This window comes from Varanus komodoensis, unplaced genomic scaffold, assembly GCF_004798865.1.
Source record: "Varanus komodoensis strain SLA01 unplaced genomic scaffold, ASM479886v1 scaffold9, whole genome shotgun sequence".
NCBI classification, from domain to species: domain Eukaryota; kingdom Metazoa; phylum Chordata; class Lepidosauria; order Squamata; family Varanidae; genus Varanus; species Varanus komodoensis.
This window is the reverse complement of record NW_025336598.1, coordinates 19722327-19738489: the sequence shown is the minus strand read 5'-3', so window position 1 is coordinate 19738489 and position 16163 is coordinate 19722327. Positions and strand designations below refer to the sequence as shown.

The window sequence follows — 16163 nt, the reverse complement described above, 5'->3', positions numbered from 1 at the left end:
GGACTTGAGATCAAGGCCTTGTTCAGCCATGAAGCTCAGTGGCCATTTTCAGCCTAACCTACCTTATTATTTGTGTTGTGTAGGAACACCATATGTGTGCCCTGAGTTCCTTTGAAGGAAAGACAGGTTAAACATGCCATTTTAAATAACTTAAGTTAAAGAACACTTTAAATTGTGATCTGAGGAAACTTAACAGATCAGGTTTAATTGATTAAATCAATAATGTGATTAAATGTTATCAAAATGTTTAATTCCTTCTGAGTATGTGAATAAATACAAACATTCAAGTGGACATGTGTTCATAAGAGGATGGTACAGGCATCACATGCAGAACATTGTGGCTAAGGGAACAGTTTGCAATCACATACTGTTCTCAGAACAGTTTTTTTCTTACAACATAAAAATTGTTATAGTTTATGCTGGCCCAGACCTTAAACCCACCCTAAGCAGGGTTTACTGTTCAACAAGCTGCTTGGAAACCACACTGAGCTCTTTTTAAGTTCCATTATGAATCTCTGAATCTTGGTTTATATAATATTTTACAAACACACTGTTGGAAAGGACCTGATTTGGGAATCAGAATTCCGGTTTTTAGTAATAAATCTCCTTGGATTAATTATGCTGTGGTGCATACTGAGCATTGTTATTGTATAGTTCTAAAATGTAATGCCATTTTCTTTTTTAGGAGATTAACTCAGATCAGGCAGCACAAGGAAATGTTAGCACTGAACGTGGGAAAAAAAGAACAGCAGCAGCTGCTGGAACAGAAAATATTCATCAAAAAACTGAAGAAAAAAAAATGGATGAAACAGGACAGCCAGCTCCTCCCAAACCCAGAAGAGGGCGTCCACCCAAATCTGAATCTCAGGGCACCACAGCAAAAAATGCTGAAACAAGTAAACCATCTGGTAGAGGGCGAAAAAGGGCAGCATCAAGTCAAGAAGTTCCAGGTGGTTTAGAGGCAAGTAATGCTAAAGTGCCAAAACAGCAAGACACAGCGAAAAAAACATTACCAGCACAGAGACAAATTGATCTACAAAGGTAAACACTAATTTTCTTCTTTGTGTATATGGGTTTTCCTTAGCATACATTTTTGGATTTTGTTCTGTGAAAATGACAACCCATGAATGTTTTCTGTTTTCGCTAAGCTAATGAGTGTCAGAGAAGGCATGTAGAAAGCAAAAACTATTTGAAAGTGAGTGTCCCTCTCCAGGTAACCAGTAATAGCTAATAATGGTTCCTGTAAGGTAGTGCGAGGTTCTCTGGGATTTGCCCTTGCCAGAAACAAAATAAGCAGCTGTATGAGCAACCCCTTTTCATTCTTGTTTACAAGAGTAGGAGGTGCATTCCCTTTCCGTTGTTCATGTTTGTTTTCTTCCGTTTAATCTGGGAGGGAGGGAAAACATTCTCCATCTCCTAGCACCCACCCAATGTAAAGCCAACAGAAACTGGGGAGTTCTTTGTACTCTGCTGTTTCTTATGGGAAGTTAAGGCATGAGCAATCTGGGTAAATGACAGAATAGAGGGAAGAAGTACTGTTGTTCATAATCAGAAGAAATATTAAAGACTCCTTTGACCATGTTTGATTCCCACTTAGATCAAATAAGCAAAGGCACTACTCTTGGTTCTGCATATTTCCTCACAAGAAGTGACTGCTACTCCTGTCTAGATCTCTACACTGGAGGAAGGCAGAGTTTTTCTTACAGTCAAAGTTCCCTGGCCCTACATAAGAATGTGGGTAGGGCCATTGTTGGCTTACATTTTGTACAAGGGGCAGGGTTCACCTACTTTTTGTCAGCATGTCTTCAAATGTGCAAGGGGGATTTGTAGCCTAGCTACTGCATCCAATCTTGGCTACACTGCCAAGGAAGTGCACTGGCACCTACTGCTTTTCTTTCCTGGGAATCTGAAAGACTCGGCCCCTTATTCTTTTTCCTAGCAGCCAAGCTCTTCTCCCTGTCCTCTTTTGTGCTTGTTTCTTGTTGGTTGAGGCACCACAGCAGTAAAGAACGTTGTGGCCTTGCTTGTGGGTATGTGTTGGAACTGGCTTCCCCTGGGATCAGGGATTGTGACAAAGCAAGGTATATGGTGTTTTACCAGACGAATATGAGGGTAAGAGGAGGACTTAATGATGGCTGCCACTAAGGCAAGCTGAAGTTTGCAGACCCAGACCAGTACTGTTGGACTTTTCACCCTTAATCACTCAAAAATACACCTTCTTGTTGAACAAGATTAGAACAAGAACTGGCACAATTTAGGCTTGTGGGATCTACTGTCTGTAGCAGTGTCTTCCCCAAAACCAACCTTTCCCTTTCCAGTGGATTTAGACAAAACTTTAGAAGCAGAGGCCTTTATTCTACAGGGTTACGAACAGCTTAAATCAACATAGAGATTTCTGATATGTGGGAGTAGTGCTTGCCTATGTGAAGAGTTGAATCAAAATCCTCCTTCCCTCCTTTTTGGAAAGGGCTTTACTCTACCCTCTAGATGGTGGAATGGTGGACAGTATTTAATTGGTTCACTTTCTTAGCCAGACACACCTTGATACGGTCTAAGAGCTCCCTCTTGCTCTCTGTCCCTGCCTCTTCTATAGTGTCTCCCTCCTGCTCCAAGATGAGTTTGATTCCCATGCTCTGAGTAATCTTGTATAGTGCCCCTGTCACTTCAGAGGACTTTGCCAATTCCTGCTCATCTCCCCACCCCACAAATCTGAAGTAGCAACCTGTGAAGACCTGTAACCTGAGAAAGCCATCTACATCTCCTTTTTTTATAGCAAGAGCTGAGATTCACTAACTGGCGTCTGATGAAAAAGACACAGACAGCTTAGGAATTTATTTGTTCTTGAGTAATATGTTCTTATGTTCTTAACAGAATTGAATGGAGTTCACAGCCCTTCTACAAACAAAATAGTTTCTAGTTATCCCAATTTTTCTTCATTTCACTAATATAATTTAACACAGAAGATAAGTCATTTTGTTGCTACAGTTGTAAAACAATTGGTTGGTAGAAATGCTTGTCATTCTACTGCAGATCATATGAAAATCTACAAGAAACTCTCATCTATCTTCTGCTCACCTTCCAGTCAGGAGGAGCAGCATTAGTTATTTCATTTCTGTGGCCATCCCAGGATAATTTTTCTGGCTACTGATCCATTTCTAAATTCAGAAGCAGCAATCTGGAAGAAGCCCATCCAAGCATCCTTAGTTTTCTGAATTATGTGCTTCTCTCTGCTGGGGGACGGGGGGGTGCTAAGGAGAATGAATGGGATAGGAGGGACCAGATGATTTCAGGAGGGATAAAGGTGATGTCCAGCTCTCAGGGGAGCTCTGAGAGCCAGGGGATGATCCATCACCTAGAACGCAATATGTTTAACAGCCCTGCCTTACAGTAAGGTATTTCTCAAGGGAGAAGGAGTTTCAAAAGCAATAGCAGTCTGGTGTTAAAAAAAGGTAAACTGCTACCAGACATGTGCAGATTTGCACAAATTAGAACATTCCAAACCCTTCAGCTATTCATTTGTGCCTGCCCTCTGACAAGTTAAAAGGCATTCTTGGGCTTGGTGGTCAGAAGTTGTGAAGGCCTGGCTTTGGGCATGCCTAAAGTAGCTCTTTGGATCTTTGTCCAAGATTGAAAAGCTATTTTTCATGTCTGGAATTGGGTAGTAAACCTTATAGTGATATCTGAGATGAAAGAAGGTGGGTTTTGGCTTCCTTAAATGCAGCATATTTTATTTGACAGGAGCCTTACCCACCCACGATGACCTCTATAAAGCAAATTCATAAGCACCTGTGAAATACATTGTATCCCTTATGTTGATTAAGGAGGTTAAGAAAAATCTTATGCTGACTTGTATAGACTTCCATTCTGAAAAGCAGAAATCGCCTCGTTTCAACTCAAAGGATGGAAGTGCAGTTCCTAGCTTGCTTTAGTTAGAATATTACTCCCAAATGATATTCCCATTCTAACATTTTTCAGAAGCCAGGTGCTGGGAAGTGATGGAGATTCAGTGTTGGAGATAGAATCAAGTCCTGGATATTCTCCAAGTGAAATGGATCTCTTTAAACTTTGTGAGAGCAGCCAGGAAGACCCTGAGGATACAGATCTAACAGAGGGAGGCTTCCTAAAGGTGCAACAGGCAGCTTATACAGGGCTTTTTTGATTGTATGTGTAAATGTGGGTGCTGGAAGGCGGTGGTGGTAGTCAGGTCTTGTATAAAAGTGGCTGATGTAATGCTGGGTATCACAGGACTACTTCCAAGTCATTCATTGAGTTGAGTTAGATAATGGCCATTGATAAACAAGGAGTACACACCAATGTCCTCCCCTTAATTTGACTACAGTTTGAATGCTGAGTGCTTCTGCTTTCATGCTGAAGCATCTTTATGATGATTCTTTTACATTGTTGGGTTATGCTAAAATATGCTGGTGCTTTGAATTTAAAAACATGGTTTTATTAAAAATATTACTGATCCCATTAAAAATATAAATTGCATTCAATGATATCTGGATCAGACCTGTATCTTCCACAAGACAGATGTCTTGCGTAAAAACACAAGTTAGAAGTGTGTTAGAAGTTCTGCAATTTCAGTAGGGCTTACTTCCAGGTAAGTGTGTATAGGTTTGAAGCCTTATTGTAAGAAATCCAGTGTTTACAGAAGTAAACTTCATTTCCTGATTGAAATTCTTCAAGTCTCATTTTCTAAAAACAATTTGTTTTCCTCCTCTACAAGGTAAAAAGAAAACTTCCTCGCAAAGGGAGGAAAGGAGGGCCAAATGAAGGCATGCTCCAAGCTTCTGCAAAACCTGAGAAACTTCCTGTATAGGAATTGAAAATACTTCAGATCACACAGCTTTCAGCTCTGAGAACAGAAGGAAAACTCTGCTTCCCTTTCTGATAAAATAAATCTGCAGAAACTCTTGAGAGGCTAAAAGCATCTGTACTTATTTCCCCAGAGACTTTTTTATGAAAAGTCAATAATTAAGCAAATTGCTTAACACTTGATTCCAGTTTCTGCATATCTGGAGTTTAAAAGTGTTTTACTCCATTAATTTTCATGCTGCATTTTTTAAAGAAAGTCAGTGAAGTCCTTATAGCAATGTTAAAAATTACCAGACTTAGAACCAGGTATTGCCAACCTTCTTTTTCTTGAAGTAGAAGCCTACTGAATGAATTTTAATCCAAGACACAAGGAAAATACCTGAATTCTTACCCGCTTTTCTTTTGGAGACTCTTATGTATAATTCTTTCCAGCAAAATAAGATGTACAGATTTTGGTTCCTGCTATGAAAAGTCACATAGTGGCAATTTTTATACATGTTGCTTTCTGACTTTTATCAGAGTAGGAGACTAATCACTTGATTGATTGATTTGCAAGTAGACATTTCATCTTTTTTCATTTTCCCTCCATTTTAGTTTAATATAATTTGCAATAAATGTACATATTGTCAGTTGTTTTATAAAAACATATATCACTTTTAAGTGGGTTTACTCCTGTGGTTCTGTTGGAATATTCTAAATTTTAATGGAGTAAAAGCAGCCCAGCATTTGATTTTATAATGTTTGTCACCAGATTTTTATTATGATGTAAAAAATCAATTTTTAAAAATAGTTGGACTTTTGGCAGCTTTGTAAGGAATGTTGGAAATGTTTAGGATTGTTCTCAATTTTAAGCATTGTGCTGATTGAAAGTAAGTCTGATTTACGTTTTTGTCTTCCTGTCCCAGCTCATTTTTTCATAATTAATTTAGAAGATTTGCATCAACATTGATTTTTTTCTGGCATTGTTCAGCATAGTGTACACTTTTATGTACACATGACCATATTTAAGTTTGTTGCATAAAATAAATGCTTCTAGGTGTCATTTGGTATCTTTTTTAAAATAAAAATATATAATGTCTGGTTTGCCCCAATTCTGCGCAACATATCTGCAGGTGCCTAGGACCAAAAATCCCCTGCTGCTTAAAAATTGATGTTGGCATGTAAGAGTGACACTTAAGTGGCCTGCCAGCATACAAAATGACAGCATAAATTAATAGATCACTGATGGGCTGGATTTCTTAGTTCAAGATAGAAACAAAACAGGCAGCAATCTAGATCAAGCATACATAAGGAATGAATACTGCAGTACAATGGAAACAGAACCTCAGGTGATAATGTTTAACTGCAAGAGTACTTTAATGCTCCAGAAAGTGAAGAAAGTCCCATGGTGGCATGCAGTACTTTCTGTAGACACCGACATTTTAGGAAATGTTTGAGGAAATGACAATAATGGTGGAGATGATGGGTGCAAATACAATTTATTTATTGTATTTTTATGTTTCTCATCAACCAAAAATGCTCCCAGAGTGGCTTACATATAATCAAGTCACTGCCCACAGGCTTACAGTCTAAAAAGATAGGACACACAAGGAAAAGGGAAGATGGATAAGGAAAGAAAACTGATTGTAGAACTGGGGAAAAAGATGTACTTCCTTTCTCATCTCCCTCTGGAGCCTACCAGTACAGTGGCTGGTGCTGAGGGAGAAACATCTGCAGCAGGACAGTGCGCTGGCTGTGCTCTTCCTCTCCTACATTAGTTTGTTACCTAGGTGTGTAGTCAGAATGATTTTCTCAGTTTTGAACCTATTTCAGGGGACATTGTTTGCTTGAGTGTGTTAGTCTGCCTGCTGAATTCAAATCTAAGTGTACTGCTTAGCTTGGACCTTGAAAAGGAAGAGTCAAGATTGCTGGCATTAGTAGCATCAACTTACCCCTGCAACCAGAATGGAGTTGCTCTTCCAGGTTTAGATGACATGACAGCTCATCATTGATTAAACAAGCTGTGGCTTGTCAGGACAGCTGCTTGTACAAAAAGAAGTTAATCCCATGGGAAGTGGATTTAACTTCCAAGCCTCATAGTACCCTGTGTTGTTTACTTTGTTTTTATATCAGCCTACTACTTATACTGAAGGTGGGGTAGAGTCAAGATAGGGTTTTATGAGCATTTTAAGGAACAAAAGTAACAGCTTTTTATTGTGAAATTTTGATACTCTAAAGCTCATAAAAATGGAATTTAAGTTATAGGTGCACAAAATAAAGGGGGCAGACTATTGAAAGAACTACATCTCAAGGGATATTGTTAAACTTCTATATATAAACTGTTTCTTCAAACATTTTTAAATTTGGCTGTCTTACAGCTCTCATCACATAGTCTAAGGTTTTGTTAGTCTAAGGGAAAAATTCCCTTGATTTTATTGTAGTTTAGAGTTTTCATACATTTGCTTAAACAATTATTGTAGAGAACTTCCACTACTTTGGACAGACATGATCACTAAGAAGAATCTATAATCAGAACCCACCCTGAAAGTCTGTCTGTCTTCTGAGGACAGACTTCTTAAAGCTATAAACATTGAATTTGAAGTTAAATATTAATCACTGATTAGTGAAAGCAACATGTGCATTTACACTGGTGCTGATGTTTATGTCCTTTGGTGAAAGGCCATGAAGGTGGCAGTCATCAAGTGTGATTGTTCAAGAATTGTCTAGCATTAGAAGGGCTTCATACCATGCGGAATTGAACAGATGGATGGTATAGGGTTAAGTTAACCTTTGGAGTAGGTAACAGTAATTCTACAGTCTCCAGACTGCAGCTTGTGAGGCCACAGGATATTTCAGGTTTCCTGCTCCAAGGTTGAAGACAGTGTTCCAACTTCATAGCTGAGAAGCTTAGTTCTGGCCCTGCTGCCCCTTGCAGCCAGTACAAAAGCAAGCTGACTGATGCTTTAAGATCAGAAATCCACCTTCAGAGTAAGGGAGAAAGGGGGCATTCTGGTGGGTTGCACAAGGAGGACAATGGAAAGGCAACAGAGCAGCCCAGGTAGCAAGCTCTTCTGAGTTATCTCTTCCTCTCTGAAACACTTTTGCTAGATGAGCAAGAAAGCCGTTTTCATGAAAATGCAAGGGCAGGAAATGAGGACAGGAAGACAAAAAAATCATCTGCACTACTCTTCCTGCCTCAGATAAGATGCACATAAGTCTCCAAGTTCAGGGATTTATGATAATAAGCAGTCACGAAGCACAAAGCCATTGTCAGAGAATTTGGAGACATTTGTTCTTTCATTTTATTCTAGAAGTCTTGCAAATGATTTGAGAAACAAGTTCTTGGCTTTTTGAAAAGTAAATAAGATCAAAGCATGCAACTGCTGGCCTGCATTAAACACTATTCAAAATGGAACGTTTTTCGGTATTAGTACTACTGATCTCATGGTTGTGTTAGTAATAGAACGCGTGTACAACCACTCTCCCCTGCCCCCTCTCCAGTGCGACCACAGAAAAGCCTTGCAGGAGCTATCATAAGCTGAAGATGGAGGGTGGATTACCCCATATTGGGCAAAGGAAATTCCTATGAAACACTTCCTAATTTTAGGTGAGTGCCCTCATACTCTTGCAAGCAAGGAAGCAATACCTTCCAGACAGCTTAGGAGTGTTAAAAGCAGGGGAATCGTGGTTGTGTAACCATCCTTATACTCATGCAATCTTTAAGTACTTACTATCTATACACTAACAACATTTTCTAGGCAGTGACTAAAGAAATAAAAGCAAAAAAGACCCTGCCTGAAGGCTTACAATTGAATGTGGACATACAAGGAGAAAGGTGGTGGGGAGGGGGGAAAGAGATGCAAATGTTAATAATATGTAATAGACTTGAACTCCATCTTAAAAATTTTGGTGCTATGCACGTCAGTTAAGTTTTACAAACGGTGTTGTTTTGCATCTCTAATCATACCAGCTATACTAAGTCACAGTTTGTCTTCAACACAAGGGCAACTGTATAGAAACACAACCTGATGTCTTCACATTATTTGAATAGCTCAAGACAAATTTGGGATTGTCTCAGCTAATCAAATTAAAGACTGACTGAGAAGTTAGTGATCCTAAGTCAAAACCATTTAACGTGAAACATTAAAGGACAGGTTATAAAGTGTTATTGTTAATTATGCTATTGAAAATCAGTACTGTCCAGCTTGCAAGACCTCAACATGATAGCCAAATATACAGGTTATACACCTTTATGGAAGAACACTCACTGTCTTTTAGGCAAAAGTCTACTGCAATTATTAAGTAGATGATAATACCTGATCAGCCTAATGAACATGCTTGTTACTTTGAATAAAAGCTGCTTCAAAATTTGCAGAAGAAAGTGCAAATCTTGGATGCTAGTGTAGTCTATTCTCCATCTGTTCCTGGGTCCTTGTCTCTGAGCCATTCCACCTATTGACTTTATAGCCATTTAACAGCAAGTAACGGGTTGTTTAATCCGTCAGTTGTGGCTGCACAAGAACACTGTTTCCCAGCTGGTTTCATAAAGAACTCTGGAATGTTGAAGATTGAAACGTTTGCCTCCCAATAAACCATGGATTTAAACTCTGTGCCTCAACAATGCAGAGTTCCCAGTTTGTACCTAACAACTCATGAACACCCCCTGGAGTGTTTATAACTCTGCATGGAAACCAGAAGCAAGGCCACAAGGGTTAGCTTGCTCACACAAATGTGGCTTCACCTCTGAATTGCTTAACTCAGTTATTAGATGCAGGCCAGGCCATTTTGTCTCCTAGAGGTGGTATGAATTGCTACAGTTTTCATTCTTAAGTATTTTGTTCTTTCTCAGGCCACTAGTCTGAGGGGGACAAGTGCACATGCATGAACAAATTTCTCACAATACATTTGACATCCATTGTGTTATACTAGTATTATAGAAATAGGTTTTTAAAGTATTTTTAGCCAAATAAATGTATACCTAGTTTTGGCTTCTAAGAGATTATTGAAGGGCAAAGTCAAAATTTATAGTAAACATGAGAGAACCTTCCAGTGTTTGAACAAGCAGAGATAAGGCTCATGATAGGAAATTGCTATTACAGCATAGTCCCCATTTTCATTTCCTGGCACAACCACAGATCCAGCTTAGTTTGTTCAATCAGCAGCAGGTAGAAAGAACTCCCATTCTCCTTTATTAAAAAAATTGGCAGGGAGAAAGGCAGATTACCTGTTACTACATAAAATACCAAATAAACAGGATCATTTTCAGTCTAGAATAGGGCTGGTTAAATCTAGTCTCCCACTGTACTAATATTGTGTGCAATGATTTAGGTATTTCCTCCTATCATGTTCCATCACTCCCATGCATCCTGAAGTGACTAAAGTAATCGTAACCCACCAGTCACTCCTGAAAGAAATGACCTAGGAAATGATGCCTTCAAATTAATTGAAGGGAGTTGTGGGCAGCTGCAGAATAAATAGGTAAAAAGTTGGATGATGCCTATATTAGGACTGACCAGAGTATCACAAAATAAAAAGCAGTTTTCAAGTTCTCCAGACTTATTTATCAGACTGCCTATGTGGAGCGGAGATCAGGGAGAAGAACACCTTCAATGCTGGGGTTGAAAGGTTTGTGTTTACACTGTCTGAAGCAAAATAGTGCAAACTGAATTATTGTTTGCTAGGTGTTGTGTCAAGGTACACCTCAAATTCTGATGAAAACAGCTATAGTTTTCCCCACCCCAAAAAAGCCGTTATAAGATGGCTTTGTCTTAAGCCTTATACGAAACACAGTTTCAGTAGAGAGAAATAAACAGAAACAAGACAAGCTGCCTTAACAAAGCTAGAGATGTTATTTGGTTGGCATACTAGGTAATAAAGAATTCATTGCCAATTTGGATATTTTAGTTGATTCTGCTGACACATGCAGAGTAGTTCCACTTAATAGTTGTGACCAGGATGTAAAGAAATGGCCCTATGCTTTGAGTGGTTTTTGAATTTATATGGCAGAATAAAGAAATATACACAAGAATTCAGTCCAAGTAAGAGCTCTGGAAATACTTCCATTTCTGCCTCAGCTAACTTGTTCACAGCAACCAAAAATATTCAACATTAATATCACTTGAAAGTTTGAGGAGAAAACCATTGATGATGCTATTTAAACTAAGTCATATGAGATTGCAAATTTCCAAAAGCAGTGGTCCTTCCTTGACACTAAGCGTATAAAAAGTAACTTGGGATAAACTTTCAGATGCTGTAGTAATTTGGTCGTGTATATCGTAGTGCCAAAAGGTAAGGATTTTACTGCACTATGTGAAAGGTATGATAAAATGCTTCTAGTGGATGAAAGGATGAGCATCATGCTTATGGTTGCAAAGGCAATGTTGGAACAAAAGTTTCCAAATGCTACAAGACTTCACTTTGCTCCAGCAATTACTCAGCCATCGGTTCCATCAAAAACACCTTTTAATGTAAGGAAATTTCAAATTCACCAGAAAGTTCACATACATACCTGCGTCTAACTCATTGTATCAAAGTTACTCATTTCTGGTTTATTATTGTGGTTAACTCACATTGCTAACATGTAATGAGATCATTACATGACACTTGGTTATGATGCATTATCTCCTGGAGTGATTTATTACCAGAAAATAAGAAAAAAAAACTTTTCAGGGAAACATGCATTTATTATTAAGCATTTGCAGTGGAAATAAACATTTTTAAAATGTGTATTTATTTTTAAAAATTCCATACAAAAGTGTGGTTTTTCATCTCGAGATACACACACCAGCATTGCTTTCCAGCCCACTCATTTACTTACAACTTGAAATGGTCAGTTGAGAACTCCCTTCAAGTATCCTTCAAGTGTAATCTGAAGCTGATTGAGACAGAAAGATGATAACTCCCTGCATGCTCCAGCCAATTATGCTGGGAGTTGAAAGCATTTGTCTAATCCTACACAAAATGGCACCTTTAGTTGTCTTGGTCAGAATGAAACAAAAACACTGGGATGGAAAGCAAACTTGTCAATAAGGTTCTTCTAACAGTACCACTTTTCTGATAGATGCCATATCTAGATACAAAGGAAAAGCAGCATATACCGAATTTTCTGAGCTCGTACAGTACTTTTGATCTTAATGGCATATTTGAAATGGTTACATTTCAAATTAGATAAAGCCTCACCCCCAGGAGCAGATGATTAATCATTAAGCAGCATTATAGTTCAAGATATGTAGCATTCAACTTTCCATCCTTTGAGTATGGATTCAGAGTTGATTAAAGCGTAATAAAAAGGGCACTTCAACATGAAGCTCTAACATGGATGCATGGATGAGCAACTTGTGGTCTTCCAGCTATTTGTGGCCTTCCAGGTATCATCAGACTTAACTATTGGTGAAGGATGGGAGCCGTAGGTCAAAACATAGCTAGAAGAGCACAAGCTAGCCTCTCCTGCTCCAGTACACAAAACTGAAGAGTAAGCCAGTTAATTACAGCATGCTTTCACTGCTGACTGACTGACATATTAGGAGGCAGTCTCTAAAAGTGGGGAATACAAACCTGCTATCTAGCACAGACCTCAATGTGCTCATGCTTAAGCCAAGTCAGTGGACCAGGGTCTGCATTTTTGCAATGCCAATAACACATTTCATAACCAGGACTTACTCAGCCAGTTTCAACTTATTCACATTTCTTTACCTTGTGCTTCCCACTGTGACTATTGCAGTTGCAGAGCTAAGGAAACACTCTTTTATTCCCCTGCCAGAAAAAAAAATCCAATACAGGACAGGTTCCACTGTCACCATGCATTTGGCCACCTTAAAAGTGTAACCATTTATGGTCCATCAAACTATTTCTTCAGTCAGTGACTGTAAAACCACTTTGCATTGTAAGAACTGTTGTCTGCAAAAGCTGTGAAGATGTTCAACTTTTAAACCCAAGTCATTAAATAGTAAGATGCTAGAAAGCAATTAATGCTGCTTTCTTCCCCAAAGACAATGTGCACAAGATCTCTTCAATTTAATAAACTTGGATTCATATAGTTTACTCAAATTGCAACAATCTGACTAATCTGAAGACAAAGTTCCTTTCAACCTATCATTTTCCCTCTCAGACAAAAAGCTGCAGTTTAGTACCTCAGATATTCTCAAATATACCAGCAAGAAAACTTAATTACAGTTTTGAAATTTTTCCAATAATCAAAGCTGGGATTAAATGCTGCTGAAGGGTATGTATTCTGTAACACAGGTCAGCTGGGATATGAGATGTTTTGTACTAATCAGTACTTCATTTCTTAACACCGTTAATGGAAGGTTGATACATGGAGAAAAAAAGGATGATTGGGACTTTCTGGAACAAAATTAAGCGATGGACTATTTTGAGCACTTATGAGGATTTCTTGAGGCCTCTGACAATGGAAAGAGGATCTATTCTATCTTCACAGTATAAGGTCTGGCTAGAATTCTTCTCAAAATCTACTGAGAGCATCCAATCTCAATCTTGATCATTTGTTTAAAATGAATGAGTTCTCCAGCTTTCTCAACAATAGGATGTTGTTCTATCATAGAATTGGGACTTCAGAGATAATGTAGTCCAAGCACCTGCCCAATGCAAGATTGCCTTTAAAACTGAAAGATATCACCAGATTCCGTTATGTGGACTATCATGTTGAATAGCTGAATTGAGCAACAACTCCTTCACTGTGAATGCACAGGCCACATAAGGGTGCTCACCAATTTATTTTATTAGAGTAATAAAAAGAAAATGGAAGATATACTGAATAGTTAGCATTTCCAAGTCAAAGATATGCTGCATTTATATTCCTCCTAGCAGCATTTAAACTTATTCAGCCCAATTATCTATCAAGCACTATACACATACTTCTAATGACTCAAAAGACCCAACTGCCATCAGTTTCAATTAATAATCCTTATTCAATGTAGCACTTTCTTACTTTCACCTCTCAAGTACACAAATATCCAAGAAAAGAAACCTAGCACCTGTACAGTCACGTGTAAATTCTCTCATCACGCCCCCCCCACACACACACACAAAGAAGTTTTGTAATGAGTAATGTAGCAAAAAAACAAAACCAAGCCTGTAGGTATGTTTAGCATAAGCTTTTTCTCCTGTGTTCAAAGCCTTTCTAATCTCATTTGACACAATCACAGAAAGCTTCCCTGGAAAGATTATCTAGATGGAAAAGCAGAAGACATTTTATCCCATCTAGCCACTTTCAAGTTCTTTAATAAATTGCAAGGAAAAGAAAAAAAATGTAATCTATTGAGCTGTTTACAAAATTACCACCAGGGTAACAATGATGTAGATTAATTCGTCAAAATAGAGACCATTAAAAAAATACAAACACACATGGCAGATGGACCAGGGTTATGTTGACCCTGGCTATGATTTCTCAAAAATGTTGTTGAGAAGCAGCAGCTTGTAAAAATAAATAAATAAAGGACCCCCCCCACAATCTTATTTCCTTTGGCATCCAAAAGTGATTTACATGACTGCAAGATAAAACCACACAATCACTGAATGCATAAATAGGAGTGAAGAGATATCAGTGTTCCACATTGCAGGGATAGAAGCTACAATTTATTTTTCTACCTGTGTCCTAATAATTTCAAACAACAATTAGACATATTGTAGAAAAGAATCCTGCGTTAGATAGGTCATTCCCATTTCTTCTACTTTTCCACTTTGCATCAGAGGTTTAAATTACACAATGTAACAGTAGTATAAGTGGTGATAAAGTCCATTATCTGTTTAAAAATTGACTAATGGAAACATTCCTAACAACAAAATGGGGAGTGGGGAAGAATAACTTTGTAGAATTTTATTTCTAAGGATGTACCCTCACATCCTTTCCATTTGTTCAGATATCCTGCTTATTCAGTTCTGTAATATTACAACTTTCAACAAAGGTACGCGCGTTTGGACTTATAAAAATTTACGACTGAGATTTTAGATCTCTCTGAATGAATAGAAATATTGACTATATGTACATTTGTTTTAGCAGAAACATCAATCCAGAAGAAATGTCTACTGGCATTTAACATATGTACAGTAAAAACCCGAACAAGACTTTCAAGTGTTAACTAGGGAAAAATGCACGCAAGAGGACTTGGTAAAATTCTTTATCAGCAAACTCTACTAAAATTATATCCAAAAGAAAACTAGGAAGCTATTGCCCCAAAACTGATTGCATCACAGCAAATACTAGGGAAAAGAGGTGGCATTCTCAATGTTAACAGAGAACCAGTTCTTCTCAGTGAATTCATTCTATCCAGAATTTATTGAAAGAGGTTTGATTTCTGCATAAGAAACAAAAGAGCAGCTCCACTTGTTTGTGCTATGTCCAGATATACCAAACCTTTATACAATTGTGTAGAAATTACAATGGTTGAAACACTTTCACTGGTTATGCAAAATAAACCACTTGAAGTGGACAACTAAGCTAATTCAAATGGCACATACCCACCAATTCTGCCTAGCATGAAATTGTTGTGTAAGGAGCTGAGTGAGGGCCGGGAGCAAGGAATATATGCAGGATTGCTACTTTTTAGGTGGTGAAAATGTTTCTGAGTGGGCCTCATTTTGATCTATGAGCATATTTGGAAAATCTTAGGAAAAAGTTACAAGGATGAATACTCAAGTGCTTCAGATGGTGGTGCTGTGTTCAGTTTACCCCTACTTTTTAAAGTGTCTATGTAAAGTACAAGCATGCAAATATAAGGTCAGTCCACAGGCACATAGGATCCATGTTAAAAAAAGTAAGGTAGCTGGGATGAGTGACATCAACAACTGATGATTACGGACACAATCAGAAGTGTTCTGAAATAATTCATAAAAGTCAAAATCCTGGTGCAAATTCCTGCTAGTCTTGGTCACACTGCTAACACTAAAGTAGGCATGTCATCCCCATTGTTTTAGCCAAGCTCAAGGAATTTACAATATTTAGTAAGAAAAAAATTAAAGTATTTTCCCCTTTTTAAATTTACACAGACGTTTAATTAAGCTTTATTTACAGAGCAGTTTTTTCAGTCTCCAATAGTGCCTAGATAGTATCAGGCAAGAATGCCAGTTTTAAAAGAGAATCTATATAGAAACCTAAAAATAAAAGATGGTGATGCTCCTCATGAAGGGGCAAGCTGGACTACAGAAGCAGTTCTCTACACATGGCTCAGTTACTCAGAAGTAGCTCTGTTGCTGTCTCTACATCCCATGATTTTGATGACAAGGCCACTATTACTGCATTCTGCAAAGACAAAAAGAAAGTTATTCAAGTCAGAGTGTACACATGTTGTTTGCACAACTCCAACTCCTGCATTTTACTAAAGGAAAATTTACACATTCATTTGTCCAAT

The 16163-nt window shown here is 38.1% G+C and overlaps 2 protein-coding genes across 3 annotated transcripts in view; one reads left to right on the top strand and one right to left on the bottom strand.

The window, feature by feature from the left end:
* PDS5A (PDS5 cohesin associated factor A) overlaps nucleotides 1–5860 on the top strand; it is a 68738-nt gene extending 62878 nt beyond the window's left edge. The window contains exons 32-34 of one of the 2 annotated variants that reach the window (XM_044418234.1): nucleotides 686–1041; nucleotides 3976–4126; nucleotides 4730–5860. In XM_044418234.1, coding sequence (XP_044274169.1) covers nucleotides 686–1041; nucleotides 3976–4126; nucleotides 4730–4822 — 600 coding nt within the window. In that variant the 3' untranslated portion in view covers nucleotides 4823–5860. The remainder of the gene's footprint in view (nucleotides 1–685; nucleotides 1042–3975; nucleotides 4127–4729) is intronic. The other variant, XM_044418235.1, reaches the window with a different exon arrangement.
* A 7656-nt stretch (nucleotides 5861–13516) lies between these two features.
* UBE2K (ubiquitin conjugating enzyme E2 K) overlaps nucleotides 13517–16163 on the bottom strand; it is a 35814-nt gene continuing 33167 nt past the window's right edge. Inside the window, exon 7 of the mRNA XM_044418236.1 lies at nucleotides 13517–16054. Within this exon, the coding sequence (XP_044274171.1) occupies nucleotides 15980–16054 (75 nt within the window). The 3' untranslated portion in view covers nucleotides 13517–15979. The remainder of the gene's footprint in view (nucleotides 16055–16163) is intronic.